The sequence below is a fragment of the Zootoca vivipara genome, chromosome 13 (assembly GCF_965207765.1).
Source record: "Zootoca vivipara chromosome 13, rZooViv2.hap1.1, whole genome shotgun sequence".
NCBI lineage: Eukaryota > Metazoa > Chordata > Lepidosauria > Squamata > Lacertidae > Zootoca > Zootoca vivipara.
This window is the reverse complement of record NC_142596.1, coordinates 34,603,180-34,621,494: the sequence shown is the minus strand read 5'-3', so window position 1 is coordinate 34,621,494 and position 18,315 is coordinate 34,603,180. Positions and strand designations below refer to the sequence as shown.

General features: G+C 45.8%; 1 protein-coding gene across 1 annotated transcript; it reads left to right on the top strand.

Moving 5' to 3' along the window:
• Positions 1-1,438: 1,438 nt before the first annotated feature.
• On the top strand, positions 1,439-5,081 carry LOC118093275 (galanin receptor 2b-like). Its single transcript, XM_035132273.3, has 2 exons — positions 1,439-1,812; positions 4,331-5,081. The coding sequence occupies exons 1-2, from the start codon at positions 1,439-1,441 to the stop codon at positions 5,079-5,081; spliced, it is 1,125 nt and encodes a 374-aa protein (XP_034988164.1).
• Positions 5,082-18,315: the final 13,234 nt, after the last annotated feature.

Here is an 18,315-nt window from a genome sequence, read left to right as displayed (position 1 = left end):
TAATATTTTATATTAATCTGTATTTTAATTACAGGTAGGTAGCCATGTTGGTCTGAGTCAAAACAAAATAAAAAAATTCCTTCAGTAGCACCTTAAAGACCAACTAAGTTTTTATTTTGGTATGAGCTTTCGTGTGCATGCACACTTCATGAGATACCAGGTGTATGAAGTGTGCATGCACATGAAAGCTCATACCAAAATAAAAAACTTAGTTGGTCTTTAAGGTGCTACTGAAGGAATTTTTTTATTTTGTATTTTAATTAATTGTTTTCTTTTCTTTTATGTCTTATTGTAATTTTATTGGTGTTAGCTGCCCTGAGCCCGGTTTTGACTGGGGAGGGCGGGGTATAAATAAAAAATTATTATTATTATTACCGTATTACATGGTTCTCCTCCCCCATTTTATCCTCACAACAACCCTGTGGGGTAGGTTAGGCTAAGAGATGGTGACTGGCCCAACTCACCCAATGGCTGGGTGGGGATTCAAACCCTACTTTTCCATGTCCTGGTCCAACAATCTAACCATTAAACCACACTGTCTCTTTGCATGCAGAAGTTCCCAGGTTGGAAATGTCTCCTTCTTGAAACTCTGGAAAGCCACTGCCAGTCAATGGAGACAGGGCAGAGGCAAATGGACCAACGGTCTAATGTGGAACAAAGCAGTTTCCTATGTTCCTATGATGGGAGAGAAATTTGATTTTGTTCTGAGAAACTCCCTAATTTTCACTTCCCAAATGAATACATTAGCTGAAACAAACCGATTTGTCAAAATTTATATTTCTCTGACTTTTGCTGTGCTTGCCAAAATACATATATTGGGGGCAATATATATAGCAAAACAAAACATTAGGATGAATTATATTTCATAGAATCATAGAGTTGGAAGAGACCACAAGGGCCATCCAGTCCAACCCCCCTGCCAAGCAGGAAACACCATCAAAGCATTCCTGACATATGCCTTTCAAGCCTCTGCTTAAAGACCTCCAAATTTGGTACGATTTGGTAAGATTGCTAAAATTTTGATAACATTTTGATAAAATTTGGTAAGATTGCTTTCCAAAATGTGTTTACTAGTCAAAACTGCACACAGAAAATGTGTATTTTAGGGGGGAAATTGCACTAAAATGCTAATGAATTTCCGTAAGATTGTTGTTGTTGTTTAAATCGCCTTGTTGCAGAAATATGGAACACTGAATTTAAGTTTGGATAAAGGAGAAGCTTCCCAGAGATTTCTGATTGGCCGCTCTTGTAAAAAGCAAGCCAGAGCATATGAACCTTTCATCCAATATATCAAGGCTTTTATTTATGGTCTGTGTTCAAAAGCCAGATTCCCCTCGGTGCAAGATTTGGATTATTATTTCATATACAGCCTCCGTTGCAAGACCCTCACCGTCTCTTTCTCCCACCATTTGCCCACAGATTAAAAATAATAACAACAATGACCGAACAGGAAGACTTTGCCAGCTTGGCTGGACATTGGAACACCTCTGATGCCCACCAGTTCAGCCTGGCCAGTGTCATCGTCCCTGTCGTCTTCTCCTTGATTTTTCTTCTGGGCACCATCGGCAACAGCCTGGTCCTGGCCGTGCTGCTGCGGAACGGGCAGGTGGGGCACAACAGCACCAACCTCTTCATCCTCAACCTCAGCCTGGCCGACTTCTTCTTCATCATCTGCTGCGTGCCTTTCCAGGCCACGATCTACTCCCTGGAGGGCTGGGTCTTTGGGTCGTTCATGTGCAAGGCTGTCCACTTCTTCATCTACCTTACTATGTACGCCAGCAGTTTCACCCTGGCTGCCGTCTCTGTAGACAGGTAATGGAGACCCCTGCACTAAAAAGAAAAAGAAAAGAGGAGATCCTGATTCATCCAATCCAACTCCCTGCAATGCAGGGATCTTTTGTGCAGCGCGGGGCTCGAACCCACAACCCTGACACTAACAGTCTCACGCTCCACCAACTGAGCATTTATATCCCACCTTTTGCTCCAAGGAAATTGAGGTGGCTTACATGGTTTGCCCCCTTCCTCATTTAACCCTCACGGCAACCCTGCAAAGTGGGTTAGGTTGAGAGGCAGTGACTGGCCCAAGGGAGCCCCAGTGAGTTTCCTGGTCAAGCAGGACTTTAAACAGTGGTGTCTCCCAGGTCCTGGTCTGACACATGGGTGGCGCTGTGGTCTAAACCACTGAGCCTCTTGGGCTTGCCGATCAGAAGGTCAGCGCTTCAAATCCCCCCAAACGGGGTGAACTCCCGTTGCTCTGTCCCAGCTCCTGCCCAACCTAGCAGTTTGAAAGCATACCATTGCAAGTAGATAAATAGGTACCGCTGCAGCGGGAAGGTAAATGCCATTTCCGTGTGCTCTGGTTTCCATCACGGTGTCCTGTTGCATCAGAAGCGGTTTAGTCATGCTGGCCACATGACCCGGAAAGCTGTCTGTGTACAAACGCCGGCTCCTTCGGCCTGAAAGCGAGATGAGTGCCGCAATCCCATAGTCGCCTTTGACTGGACTTAACCATCCAGGGGTCCTTTACCTTTACTTTTTTTCAGTCTGACACTCTAACCCTAGACCACACTGTCTTGCTGCTTGATGCTAGGTGGTGGTAGTGAGGCTGAGCTAAAATAAGAACTTTGCACAAATTCAGATCTCTCCCCTACCCCCCCCAAAAAAACCAGTCCCTAATTTTTAAAGTTCAGTATTGGAGGAATTATTAGTAGTATTATTAAAAACATGGTACAATATGATACTATAATCAACTCTGCCTTTGTCAGATTTTTCTATAAATTGCGAGTAAGTGAAGCATAAATGTATCCCCCCCTTTTTGTCTCTTTGTAATCCTGAAGAGCAGAACAATCAAAACAGCTTGTAATTTAAATCAAAAGGAACTATTAAATTCTCCTCATAATGTTGTCACCAACGTTACTCAGAAAAGACTCACTGAAATTAATGTACTTGTTTGGGTCCATTAATGGGCTTACTCTGAGTAGAACTTAGTTGCACACAACCCATACATTTGCATGCGGTTTTGCAAATATATATGCTATTTTGCCTATGTCGTCTCTTTAAATTTATGTTTATAATCTGATGATTAATAATTTAATTAAATACTCTACATATATAAATAAATAGAAACAACAATAACAAAAAATTAGTAAAACTTGCTTTGCCAGGTTCGAGATTTTACTCCCAGTTCAGTAAAAAATCAGAGTAACCCACAATGCAGACAACAGGAGGGGTCCTATTGCTGGAACCCAGGGCTCCCTGGCCTTGTTCCCCCCTCCTCTTTATCCTCACTACCCGCCTGTCTTCCCTCCTCAAATTTGCAAACACGGAGGCCGTAGGATTGAAAACATAATGCATTTGTTTTGTGCAATCATTTAAAATAAAAGAAATAAAGCTTGGAGCACGTTTGGACAATGTGCGTTCAGGGGCTTGCTGTTTTGCATTGGCTTACAATGCCTTCATCCAGTACACCCTCCAAACCCCCAGGCCCTGTATTTTTTTGGCTCAATCCCCTGACTCTCTGAACTTACAGACCTTCCCCAGTCTGCCTGGCAGTTCCTCTTACTCATCTCGAGACGTGATATGTGGTCAACCCGTGCTCTTGGCTGTCATGTCAATCTGACGCCTTGCCACAGCTGTCAAAATAAACTCTCTCTCTTTCCCCATCCCACCCCCGTCCCGGTTTTCTCCCCTGGAGGAGAAACAGATGGTCCGTATCAGTCGCTTGTCATCTCTGCTCCCTGGGGTGCAACACCCCTTCTTTCCCTTCTCCCTCTTCCTCCCCCCCCACCCTCTGCCTACCAGGGGAGAAGAAGCAGATTGCTCTTGCCAGACTTCCAAACGGAGTCCTTGCAGAGAGCATGTTGTTTAGTCGTTTAGTCGTGTCCGACTCTTCGTGACCCCATGGACCATAGCACGCCAGGCACTCCTGTCTTGCACTGCCTCCCGTAGTTTGGTCAAACTCATGTTCGTAGCTTCGAGAACACTGTCCAACCATCTTGTCCTCTGTCGTCCCCTTCTCCTAGTGCCCTCAATCTTTCCCAACATCAGGGTCTTTTCCAAAGATTCCTCTCTTCTCATGAGGTGGCCTCTCTTCTCATGAGGTGGCAGAGAGCATACGGACTTAGATTTAGGGCTACATAAAATTAGGCTGATCTTAGGGTGTGTGATTGTTGGGTGCAGAGGAGTGATGAGAGGAAGCAGCTTGGGCACCCCCAAGGGGAGAAGGCTCAGCCTGGGGAGCACTGGTGGGATGACAATGAGTGCTCAGAGGGAGAAGATAAATGGTGCAGATAATCCTCACAATGCTTAACTCTGTTGACTTTTCTGGCAGATACCTGGCCATCCGATACCCGCTGCGCTCCCGGGAGCTGCGGACGCCCTGCAACGCGGTGGCAGCGATGGCCGTCATTTGGGGCCTCTCCGTGATCTTTTCAGGGCCCTACCTGAACTACTACGACCTGATTGAATGGGAGGGCAGCTACATCTGTGTGCCAGGATGGGAGGAATGGCGCCGGAAGATCATGGACACCTGCACCTTCACTTTCGGCTACGTCATCCCGGTGCTGATCGTCAGCCTCTCCTACACGCGGACGATTAAATACCTATGGACGGCGGTGGACCCCCTGGAGGACATGTCCGAGTCCAAGAAGGCCAAGCGCAAAGTGACCAAGATGATCATCATCGTGACTGTCCTCTTCTGCCTCTGCTGGCTGCCCTACCACGTTGTCGTGCTCCGTTACCTCTACGGAGACTTCCCTTTCAACCAGACCACCTACGCCTTCCGGCTCCTCTCCCACTGCATGGCCTATGCCAACTCTTGCCTCAACCCCATCGTCTACGCCCTGGTCTCCAAGCACTTCCGCAAGGGCTTCAAGAAGGTCTTCAGCTGCCTGCTGCGGAAGAAGGCCCGGAACAGGGTCCACGTTGTCCATGCCGCTCATACCGCCCACGGCTTCGAGGCAGGTTCCACAGAAGTCTCTCAGATGAACGAGGACAACAATGGGCAGCTGAATGGATGCGAACTGGACGCAAGGTCTCTTGTGGTCCCCACAGGACCTGGCAGGACTCTCCATGTTTCTTAAGCTGAGTTGAACAACAACTCAGGCAAGTGAAGTGAGATGCTTCAGTTCCAGAGGGTGTTCTCTGGGGGAAGAGAATATCTTTGGTGAAGTTCATTGATGAACATACCAATGTTCTTTCTTCTGGGGCTGGACTTCAGGGCCAAAGGCAAGGGCCATAGGAGGACTGAAGGCCTGCTACTATTTCTACAGCAGGGTCCCTTTCTCCAGCATCTTAAGAGTCACCCAATTAGCATGAAACAGGAGCTTTTTTGCCAGTGTATGCTCCAAAGCTCAGCACTTCAGTTTCATGAGAAAGGCATGCAAACTCTGTTACAAACAATGGAACTTTGCAGGGAACACAACATGAGTCACTCTGAAAGAAGATACTGGCAACATTTGCCCACGTACATGCACATCTAGCTGAAAGGCAACACATGGAGATCTGCATTGATCATTGCAATATATCACAAATGATTCATATTGTATAATTAGAAGACTATTCCATAATCTTAGAAGGTTGTATAATCTTATAGGGGTGTCACTGTGAGGGGTGTAGTTGTGACTATCATGAAGGGACCCTGCGCTTCTGAATTTGCCACTACACTGCTGCCCACAGCCTTAGCTGCCAAGTATCCCGTTTTTCATGGGAAACCCCCGGATTTTAATGCGTTTCCCGCTGTTCTCCTGAATGGAGAAAAATCCCAGAAATCATCCGGATTTCCTACCTGCCGGGGAGCCTCCATTTTGGGTGCTGCTCTGCCCATGTGTGGGCACCAGAAATAGGGCAGAGCGGCACCGGAAGTCGCTTCTACGCATGCCCGGTGGCCATCTTGGTGGTGGCCACCGCCATGCGGCCACCACCAAGATGGCCACCGGGCATGCGTAGAAGCGGCTTCCGGTGCCACTCTGCCCTATTTCCGGTGCCCACACATGGGCAGAGCGGCCCCGGAAGTTGCGTAGAAGCAACTTCCGGTGCCGCGCCGCTGCTGATCCCGCATTTTTCAGCGGGAAACTTGGCAGGTATGGTGGCCCGCAGCCCAGCCTCAACCCCTCAAATGAGCACCCAAAGGTTACGGGGGAGACACTAGCAAAGAGTTCCCACATCAACACTTGGGCCCATTTGGGCAAGTTGGGGACCAACAAGAACTGATGCTAGTTATCATAGCTTCTTTTCTTTTTTCTTATTCCAACTAAAAAAGAAACATTTTGTAGTTATTAGGCAGGCGGGTGGCATATACATAGTTGCAGGTGCTCATTTCATTTATTTTTACTTTAAGAATCCTTTATGCTTTTACTTCTGCAGACCTCAGGGTTCTGGGTTCCCTCCCTCTTGTTTCTCATTTTGGCTCAATTTCCATTGGTACTCACCAACTGAGTTCCTTATTAGTGGGAACAACAACAGCCCCTATCATGTCTATTATTCCCTTTAAAGTCACCATGCATTTTTTTAAATAAAAAATGGTGTTTTCACACGAAGGCTAGAACACCATTGCCCAGTTAGCAGCCATTACTTAGTGTCTATTAACAAGCTTTTTCAGGCGGAATAAAAATTACAAATGTTTTTTCCTCTCTCTTCTGACTACATAAAATAATTGTCCTCCCCTGTGGCGTTAATAAAAGCTTTCTCTCTATGCAGATTGAATCCTAATTGGCAGGCAGCAGGGTTCACGCCGTGCCCTGTGGCAACAATGGGAGCGGGAGGTGGCCGACTCTGATTGGATTAGGAAGACATTTGCATCCACCTTCAAGTCATCAATTGGGCTGGGAGACCTTGTTGAATCACAGCCTTGTGACAATGCAAAATCTCTTTCCTTCACATCTTAATATCGCAGGGCATAACACAGAGTGGTGTAATTACCAGTAACGCTCACTTATAATTTCTGGGAGCCTAGAGCAGACCAGGTCATTTCTCCCCGCCTGATTAGCTAGCATCACAGCTTTCTAATGTGACTTGGCTCCTGCTCCTGGCTGATAGACCATACCGCACCGCTTGGCTTCATATAAATCAAAAACACAGAGGGTGGGTGGGGGAGAAGCTTGTTATTCAGCACGACCGAAGGGTGCGTGCCACAAGTTCTGCAGAACGAACGCACTACAGTTTCACTTGAGTATAGCCAATTTGCCTCGATACACCCAGTGAGTCACAGAGGGCAGAAATGCTCAGTCCATCCTTGATGGAAGCCTTCGTCAAGCACGACTTCAGTTGGAGGGAATGAGGGAGATGCAGCGCAATCGAAATCTGCCTCTGTGCTTAAGGATTAAAGGGTGTCTTATCATTTCAATGGTTGGCTGGAAACTAAGAAGGCACTCCAGAAGATAAACAGCAGCGACACAGAAAAAGGAGCTGAAAGGAACTCCATTCAGAAAACTGTTTCATAAATCACTTTGGAAATCTAGTTTTACTGAGAGGGATGGGGGAAGAAATTCAATTTGGCTTGCACTTAAAGGTGAACCAACCTAACTTACACTTTCAGAAACAAGACGCGAACTGAACAACAGCTGCCCATCAAGGTTCGGCTTCCCCAAATTTGGCAGTGCATTTCTCTAGCCATTGCGTATACAAATGCATGTACAAGAGTGAAGCGTGCATAGAAGTGGATATATTGGTGAAAATAACATACAAAACCCACATTGGATTAGGGGAAATGGCTTGGTGAAAATTTGTGTATTACCGGTAGGAGAAATTCAAACTGCATGAGGACTTTAAAAAATGCAATGATCCATGTTAGGCAGGTTCAACTTCAAATGCGAAAATTATTTAATTTCTCCTCAAAACCTAGTTCGTATTTAGGAATGTAAGAAGGGCCTACGCGCATCAGGCCAAAGTCCCATCTAGTCTAGCATCCTGTTCTCACAGTGGCCAACCAGATGTCTCTGGAAAGCCTGCAGTTGGGACCTGAGGACAACCCCACACTCCCCTCCTGCAGTTTCCAGCAACTGGGCATTCAGAGACATCCTGCCTCCAACCGTGGCAGTAGAACACAGCCTAATTTTCTGTGACTCTATCTACTTCTTGGGCGAGCAAATGCCATAGTTTAACTATGCACTGTGTGAAAAGGGACTTTCTTTTGCCTGCCTTGGATCTTCCAACATTCAGCTTCATTGGCTGTCCCCGAGTTCTAGGGGTTTAAAGGGAGAAAAGCTTCTTTCTTCATACACCTCTATCATGCCCCCCCCCTATTTCTAAACTAAATGCCCCAACTGCTGCAACCTTTCCTCATATAGGTCTTGTTGCAAGCCCTTGGTCATTTTGGTTGCACTTTTCTGAACCTTTTCTAGCTCTAGAGGTGGCTCTGCTAAGCTGAGGTGGGCCCTTCTGGGGTCTCAGTAGTTGCCTGATTGTGACACCCACACCCCTGCCAAAATGTCACTGTTAGGGCAAAATTCTGGGTGCGAGAATGCTCAGCCACCCAGCTCATCAGGCAAGGGCCTGTGGTCGTTGCGGAGTATAAAAGGAAGGAGTCCAGCCACGATCCGGAGCAAACAGCAAGGTTTATTACTGTGCAGCAGGTTCAATGCCAGACTGAACCCCGTGAACAGGGCTGCAAGAACTTTTAAAAGTTCCCACCACCATCCCATAATACACATCGAAAGCATCATACATACATCACTTGTGACAGGGTAAAACGTCAGAAAAGGGGAAGGTGCAAGGGGCATTAGCATACAGGTAAACAGGAGGTAAACAGGATTAACATAAGGTAACAATGCTATGGTCCATGGGGTCACGAAGAGTCGGACACGACTAAACGACTAAACAACAACAACAATGCACGATGTCCCAGGACATTGATAAGCAAGTACCAGCAAGTATCTGGGAGGGGATCCTTGAGTACCTGGCGGGGAAAAAACAATGGGCTTCGGAGGGTCGGGAATGGCAGGAGATGGTACCTGAATGGATTATGGATATGCAGAGGAGCACCACCCTGGCTACGTGACCTCTCGCTTAAAGGATTGTGGCTGTTCCCTGCATCCCTGAGAGCCCTTGGCCAGAGTAGCAAAAGGGAGTTTCATTTAGAAATACAGATACACGGTATTCATTCATAAAGAAATATGGTTACATAGAGTCTCAGGCAACAGAGAAAGGGTAGGAAAGGGAGCCTAAATTACACAGGGCTTGAAGTTGAGGGGTTCGTGTTGGTGCAATACTAGAGTGGTGTTGTAGGATCAGACGGGGTTCCCTTGAGGGCATTTGTGCCAATCTTGATTCCCAAATAAAGCCTCGTTTGGGTGCCCCCCCCCCTATAAAATTCCCTAACAGTCACCTACACCAGTCATGAGCCTGTTTCCTTATCAAGTTTGCAGCCTCAGTGAGACCAGCCTCATGCAACGGCCTCACCAACCTCATCCTGAAATTTTAATTAACTGCTAGACCATAATCTAATTACAATGCAGCCTGTCAACTTGGCTAATTCAAAGCCATTTGTGGGGAAGCTAATCTACTTAATTGGTAACAGAAAACAAGTTTTTCATGGCCAACAGCCATAGACCACAGGGTGACTAAACATTTTTTTTTTGCCTGAGGGCAGTATTGCCCCATTATAGCCCTTTTGGGGGCCACATCCCAGTGGTGCCTGTGTCCAAAAAAAGACCGACAATGAGCATGGACACCACACACGTAATCAGCTGTTGTTCTTGCTGATTTCCACCCTCCTGTCCCAATGGTCCCCAGTCACCACTGGGTAGGTGCATAGACTGGTATCCCCTTGACTTCCTTATTGCGGTGCTGGGCTGGGCAGAGAGGGACCACTCTGCCCAGCTCAGTGTTGCAACAGGGAAGAAAAGCTCTCTGCTCAGCCCAGCACTGTGAAGCCTTGACTTGGGGAGTGGGAAATTAAAATGGCTAGGGGAGGCAGGACACAGTCCCTGCCATAGTTAGCCAGCGGGGCAATGGGGGCAGTTGTGTACCCCCACCCCAACAACAATGCACCTAGAAGGATGATATGTTGTGAGCATGCAGTGCTGAGAAGTACTGTGGGGGAGGAAATGGTCCATTATCATACAAGAAGCACCACGATTGCATGTCCGTGGTGGCAAAACTACTTGCACACACTGCGATGGAGCCTGGAATGTGGCCAGCCCTGGTTTCTCCCTGAAATTAGCAATGCTCTGAATTGGGAATCTATTTCTTAAGGCAGAAATAAACCCAGAGGAAGATTGTAGGCATGGAGAGCTTTTAAATCTGTTTTTTGCTCTGCCCTTGAGATGCCGAACCTGGCAGCTTGCAGTCATCAAATCCTTGTCAACCTCTGCGGTCTCGTGGGTGTCGCTAAAAGGGCTGTTTGCGATGTCATCCATTGCAAGTACCCTTCCCTCATCATCTCTGCCTGCTCCTAATTAATGGTACTCGAACGTCTTGTGTTCATCATTCGAAGGTCAATCATTCCTGGCACCGAAGATGGCTGCTCATTATTGCCTCTTTTATTTCTTAACAACCTCCCCACATTGATTAAATTTGGTGCTGAAGTTGCCCAACATCTCCTTCCATGGCCTCACATTCTCTTAAATGAGCTGGCTTTGCGGATGAAAGTTCAGCTTCCTCACTGTTTGTGCAGCAAGTCCCTGCTGCTTTCAGAGGTGTTTGGTTCAGCTGGCACTCTGCATATGCCCTAGAACTATGTGGCTTCTTTAGCTTCACTCTGCAGGGGGACTGCGCAATGGATATTCAGTCTTTGCCAGCAGAAGAGGAGAAGCAACCCTTGGCACAGACTGCCTGTCCTCATTAGAAAAGGATTGCTAGTCCTTATGAGACTGAGAGGTTCAGGAGCTTTGAATATGGGCTAATTCCTAAATATGTGCTTGATCATTTGCCATCTCCTAACACAGCACATGCCTCTATTCAGTCATTAATTAGCTCTGACAAGGTGGAAATTTCCTTCTGGGCAACACTGCAACCACACTGGTAACCTCAGCAACGGTCATTTGCAACATTGGCTATTTCTACTACATTATGGATTTACAAAGTGTTCATAGAATCATAGAGTTGGAAGAGACCACAAGGGCCATCCAGTCCAACCCCCTGCCAAGCAGGAAACACCATCAAAGCATTCTTGACATATGCATGTCAAGCCTCTGCTTAAAGACCTCCAAAGAAGGAGACTCCACCACACGCCTTGATAGCAAATTCCACTGCCGAACAGCTCTTACTGTCAGGAAGTTCTTCCTAATGTTTAGGTGGAATCTTCTTTCTTGTAGTTTGAATCCATTGCTCCGTGTCCGCTTCTCTGGCGCAGCAGAAAACAACCTTTCTCCTTCCTTATGACATCCTTTTATATATTTGAACATGGCTATCATATCACCCCTTAACCTTCTCTTCTCCAGGCTAAACATACCCAGCTCCCTAAGCCGTTCCTCATAAGGCATCGTTTCCAGGCCTTTGACCATTTTGGTTGCCCTCTTCTGGACACGTTCCAGCTTGTCAGTATCCTTCTTGAACTGTGGTGCCCAGAACTGGACGCAGTACTCCAGGTGAGGTCTGACCAGAGCAGAATATAGTGGTACTATTACTTCCCACCGAAGAATTGATGCTTTTGAATTATGGTGCTGGAGGAGACTCTTGAGAGTCCCATGGACTGCAAGAAGATCAAACCTCTCCATTCTGAAGGAAATCCACCCTGAATGCTCACTGGAAGGACAGATCGTGAAGCTGAGGCTCCAATACTTTGGCCACCTTATGAGAAGAGAAGACTCCCTGGAAAAGACCCTGATGTTGGGAAAGATGGAGGGCACTAGGAGAAGGGGACGACGGAGGACGAGATGGTTGGACAGTGTTCTCGAAGCTACGAACATGAGTTTGACTAAACTGCGGGAGGTAGTAGAAGACAGCAGTGCCTGGCGTGCTCTGCTCTGGTCCATGGGGTCACGAAGAGTCGGACACGACTAAACGACTAAACAACAACAACAACAATTACTTCTCTTGATGATCTAGCTGCTATACTCCTATGGATGCAGCCCAGAATTGCATTGGCTTTTTTAGCTGCTACATCACACTGTTGACTCATGTCAAATTTGTGGTCTACCAAGACTCCTAGATCCTTTTCACATGTACTGCTCTCAAGCCAGGTGTCTCCCATCCTGTATTTGTGCCTTTCGTGTTTTTTTGCCCAAGTGTAGTACTTTACATTTCTCCTTGTTAAAATTCATCTTGTTTGCTTTGGCCCAGTTGTCTAATCTGTTAAGGTTAGCGCAGTTCAGGCCAGTCATAAAATATACAGTGGTGCCTTGGTTCTCAAACGCCTTGGTTCCCAAACACTGAAAACCTGGAAGTAAGTGTTCTGGTTTTCAAACGTTTTTCAGAAGCTGAACGTCCGATGCAGCTGTCAGCTATTGTTTCCGGGATACCTGCACCTATCAGAAGCTGCACCTTGGTTTTCGAACATTTCGGAAGTCAAACGGACTTCTGGAATGGATTAAGTTCGAGAACCAAGGTGCCGCTGTATTTGGCACTTTTGGTTTTGCTATTTATTTTGCGTTTTCGTTTTTGAGGCTTTTTCAGTTAATTTGTTTTTGTGCCTGTGTGGAACCCAGTTCAGTTGATTGATTGATTGATTGTGTGACTGCGGAAATGGATAAAAGTAGTCCCCCCCCCTCCAAACAATGTCAACCATCAGAGCAAGTAAGACAACATAATAATTTTAATTTTCATCATCTACAATACTGTTTTATTTATTTTATAGTACAGTACATTGATTATTGCTTTCATTTTATGGATCAATGGTCTCATTAGAGGGTAAAATTCATGTTAAATTGCTGTTTTAGGGGTTGTTTTTAAAAGTCTGGAATGGATTAATCCATTTTGCATTAGTTTCTATGAGAAAGCGCACCTTAGTTTTATAACTCATTGGTTTTGGAACGGACTTCTGGAACGGATTAAGTTTGAGAACCAAGGTGCCACTGTAGTTCATTTAAGCCAGTAATGTAGCAGCTGACATACTTTTTTGACGGCAGATTTGCATGTGAATCAGGACTGTTGTATGATTTCAGCCTCCTGCATTTTTCATTACAAGCCTTTATAAAATCAAGCATGACCCTTATCTTTTGTGATCCCAAACATTATCAGTTTGGGGTGTATAATGCACTATTATCCACAGATGTTTATTTGCCTCAGCCACTAGCCTCTGTAATTTGAATATAAACTACAGAAATGCATCAACAACTAAGGAGGTAAAATTACCGAACTAAATTATCACACGGCAGCCATTGCAAAGCAGATAAAATTATCAAACTCTGTTGGAATTTTTAAATTGTGCAAACTAAAATGTGCAGTCCATTGTAGCTGCTCTTATTTTAATGGTGGCTGCAGAGAATTTTACAGTTTTGCCTTGATCTGCAAGGAGAAAAGTCACACAGTTTCCTGCCCTTCCTCACAAGGTGAGCCTGTCTCTATCATCATTTGCTTTCAGAGGAATTTGAAAACATTCCAGTTTTCCCAGGAATGTTTGGTGACTGAAAAATGCTGTTCCTGGCAACCCCGAGATCGGTGGATGCAGGAGTGTTTGGAACTTTCATTGCTTTTGGACTGCTTTTCACTGTAAATGATTTTAGAATGTTTTAACTGTTTTGGAAAGTGTTTGCTTTCTTTCTTTGTCTTTAAATTGCATACCTGTTTGCCCTCCTGGTCATCCTGGGGTATAAATTCAATTAATTAGCAACAGCTGGCTGAAACACCCTGGATGAAACAGTAAATACCGTATATTCCGGCGTATAAAACGACTGGGCATATAAGACGACCCCCAACTTTTCTAGTTAAAATATAGTGTTTGGGATATACTCGCCATATAAGAAATATGACCCGGAGTAAAAGACGACCCATGACTTTTGAGAAGATTTTCCTGGGTTAAAAATTAGTCTTATACGCAGGAATATACAGTAACTCTTTATGAGAGTCTCTATACAGTCGTACCTTGGTTTTTGAACAGCTTAGTTCTCGAATGTCTTAGCTCTCAGAAGCCACAAATCCGGAAATGAGCGTTCCAGTTTGTGAACTATTTTTGGAAGCTGAATGTCCAATGGGGCTTCCGCGGCTTCCGATTGGCTGCAGGAGCTTCCTGCAGCCAATCGGAAGCCGCACTTGGGTTTTTGAATGTTTTGGAAGTTGAACGGACTTCCGGAACGGATTCCGTTCGACTTCCAAGGTACGACTCTACAAAGAACAAAAGAACAGAACGTGAACCACGTTTTCAGCACTGCCATCGCCACCTGAAAGAATCCAGTTTGTACTGGGATTCTCTTATAGCAACCCTCAAGTGCCGATGAAGGAAACATATCCTAGATATCGCCTTTGCCCTCTGACAGTAGCCTTGTCCAGGCATCCCAGATCGCCTTAGACTTTGGCCCTTTCGAAATTTCTGCTATTCTGCAAGTGGGATTCAATTGCATACCACAGCAAGTTCAGGTTCCACAATTAATAATTGACTGGGTGGTATTGCATAACAACAACTATTATTGTTATTTGTTAAATTTGTATGCCGCCCTTCCTCCGAAGATCTCAGCAGCATAAAAATAAAAACACAAAATATATAATGAAAACAAGAATGAAAACAAAACAAGCCAATAACACCCCCCCTTTCCTTTCTCCCTCCCACAAACACATTTAAAAGAATATAGGATGTTAATCAGCCAAAGGCTTAGTTGAAGAGGAACATTTTCGCCTGGCACCTAAAGGTGTATAATGAAGGTGCCAGGTGAGCCTCCTTGGGGAGAGCATCCCACAAATGGGGAGCCATTGCAGACGAGGCCCGTTTTCATGTTGCCAGACCTCTTGTAGAGGAGGCACATGAAGAAGGACCTCAGATGATGATTGAAGGGTCCAGGTAGGTTCATATGGGGAAGAGATGGTCCTTGATGTATCACAGTCCTGAACTATTTAAGGCAGTGATGGTGAACCTATGACACGCGTATCAGACGTGACACGCAGAGCCCTCACTGCTGGCATGCACCCCATCAGCCCATTCACGCTGCTGTTGTTGTTTTCCCCCCATTTGTTCTCCCGCTCCTCCTACAGCTTGTCTCCGCTAGAGCTTGTCTCCGCTGTTAAAACCCGGGTCCTTTTTTGTTGTTGCTGCTGCTGGTAGCCAGAGATTGGTTTTTAACCCTTTCTGTGCTGTTTTTTCCTGGTGCTTTGGCAGACTGTTATTGGGTGTAACAGCGTTCGTTTTTTAACCCGTTCTGTGCTGGGTTTTTTGGCGCTTTGGCAGACTATGTCAGTGCTGTGTGTTAGTTCCAGCGAAGGTATTATATGTCATTTATTTCTGTTCTCTCCCCCCCCCAAAAGCACAGCAGCTTTGGGGCATCCCCCCAAAAAAGCAAAGCAACTTTTGCACCCCCCCAAAAAACCCTCCAAAACTTTGGTCAGCAGCTCCCCCCAAAAAGCTTAACAACTCTGGGCACTTTGTGATAAGTAAGGGTTTCTTGGTTTGGTTTGGTTAAATAATTAGTTTCTGGTTTATTAAATACAGTTATATATTACAATTATACATTTTTGTTATTTAAACTATAAATATCGCAAAATTATGGGTTTTTTTTCTCGAAGTGACACACCACCTGAGTTATGCTCGGTTTTTGGGCGAATTTTGACACACCAAGCTCAAAAGGTTGCCCATCACTGATTTAAGGCACTTTGAATTGGGACCAGAAACTTAACTGACGGCCAGTGCAACTGGACCAGAGTCAGTGTAATATGCTCAAATCATCTTGCCTGGTGAGCATCTTAGCTGCCGAATTCTGCACTAGCTTCCCCCAAAGGTCAAACCTGCCTCCCCAAAAAGTTGGACCTTTTGCAGTAAGGAAAGTGACAGGAAAATGCACTAGAAAGTGTGGGATAACGGCTGCAAACAAATCAGGATGAATCCTCATAAAACAGCACCCGTAGCTCATCGCTATGGTCATTTTGCTAATGGAAATCCATTTCCCCCCATGTGGATTGTGGTTACATCTAGCCACATTATATCAGTTTGCTTCTAATTATGCTAATAATGTGCAGTCTGTATGAAGGCACAAAAGTAATTAATTTGAAACTGAAGGGGAAAATAAACAATACGGTATGCAGAAAGTTCAGTCACTCTCTGAACTTGAGCTAATATGACTAGTTAGAGAGTCTGGGGTGTTCTAAATTCAAAATGTACAAGAACTGAGAAGATGGGAAGAGTTTCAAGAGTCCCACAGGCTAGGTTTGGCACCCTTGAAACTCTCTAGGCAAAAGTTGAAATGCCTTTACTGGCAGCTCATTGAAGAAACTTCATTGGTGCATGTTGACTCAACGCTTATTTAGATCCTGCCCTGCGATTTAAAACCTGGCTGGAACAGCTTTAAAAAACCACACAAATGTAATTAAAAGATATCTAAAACTATGAAACAGTAGAAGAATAAAACAACAGCATTAAACACAATTTTCACGAGAAATCTAAAACCTGGTAAAATAAAGTTATTTGCCTGGAACTAAAAAGGCATTAAAATGGTTGCAAGGAAAGTCTCCTTGGGGAGAGGATTCTGCATTTAGGGCCAAGGGTGGGTATATATCTTCCATTACTCTTTGAAGGCATCCTCTGCTTGAAGGACAGTCTGGTTCAAGTTTGGGTGAAAGTTATCTCTCTCCACTATGGGAGAGCTAGAGCCCAATTTGAAGTGCTGGTTTTGACCTTCTCCTGAGCTATGGTTAGCAGGTACCTTGAAAAGCACACCTCCTTTTCTTTGGCTCAAACCATCTTGCCCATTTCCTCCATCCTCAGCACCAGTACCTGAAATGCCAGGGTCCTAGTATCCTTAGCTTCCTTAGCTTGCCTTGGGCCTTTTCTTTTAACAATAATAATAACAATAATCCTGGTTTAGTGGCTCTGAGCAGTGCTGGGTCTAGCCACCATTTCAATTTCTCACAGTTCCCCAGAGCAACACTACACTGAGGTCCACATGGTCATTCTTGGGGTGCTGGAGGAGGTTAAGGGGGGAGGTTTTCTCTCTCTCAACCCTTCCCACACACGAGGGTGCTAACAAAAAGTGAGCATGTTGAGGTTCTGAGGTAAAAGAATGCAAATCAAAGGCTCTGGCGATGCCTGTGAAAACAGTAATCACCCAGCATATCTTGTCTCGGGAGGCAGTCAAGTGTGTCTGACATATCTTCCCACTTCTCCTCGGGGGACTTCATTAGCATTTTTCGAAGGTTTATCATGCCGATCATTTGGCAACCACTGACAGCTCCCTGGTTTATGCTGCTCAGGGAAAGGGGGGGCGAACCTCTGTGGGAACAGATTTGTGGTGGTGTCACCCCCACCTTGGGGGTGGGAGTTTCCAAACGTGGAGAGTGGCCTTGGGTGCCCCCCTCTAAATCCTAACTGCCATCAAGACAGCCGTCTGAGAGAAGAACGGGAGGCGAGGAGGAGCTGTTCGGGGAAAGGCAAAGGCAAAGGACTGGGTGGTTAAGTCCAGTCAAAGGCTACTATGGCGCTCATCTCATTTTCAGGCCAAGGGAGCTGGCATTTGTCCACAGACAGCTTTCTGGGTCACGTGGCCAGCAGGACTAAACCGCTTCTGGTGCAATGGGACACCGTGACGGAAACCACAGCACACGGAATTGCCGTTTACCTTCCTACCGCAGTGGTACCTATTTATCTACTTGCACTTTGACGTGCTTTCGAACTGCTAGGTTGGCAGGAGCTGGGACAGAGCAATGGGAGCTCACCCCATCACGGGATTCGAACTGCCAATCTTCTGATCGGCAAGCCCAAGAGACTCAGTAGTTTGACCACAGTGCCACCCGCATCCCTAAGCAAACTATCAAGGACAATGCAGCCAGAACCATCACGGACATTGGCTGCAACTTGAAGCGAGTGCGCTAGGAAGGAGGCGAGGGAATGTTGGAGTGGTACAGAGTGTTGGTCCTCTGTGGTTCTCTGCAAGGGAGGGGAGCCTGGGGGGGAGCCATCCTATGCAACAGATTGACAATAATTTACTCAGGACTGCTGTAAAAGGGTGCCTATTATTCACACATGCTTAGGCTTTAATGATCACTGACTGTAATGCTCGCCTCTCACTGCTATCCAACTCCTTCCTACCTTGCCATGTTCTCCTTTAATATACTAAGAGTTCACTTTGAAGAGTCAAGAAAAGCCCAAGCTGTGACGACCGCTGTTTATTTTTAAGAGGCCAACAAAGACTCTTTGTTTTGTTGCCAGAGACATAACACAACTACCCCTCTTGGGGGGGGGGGACCCAGTAGTATCTGAGCACACCTGGATTTCCCTCTCCTCGCAAGCAAATAAGCACT

Coding starts and splice junctions, on each gene's coding strand:
- LOC118093275 (XM_035132273.3), top strand. CDS start 1,439: ATGACCGAACAGGAAGACTTTGCCAGCTTGGCTGGACATTGGAACACC. Junction 1,813..4,330: donor GCTGCCGTCTCTGTAGACAG/GTAATGGAGACC, acceptor CTTTTCTGGCAG/ATACCTGGCCATCCGATACC.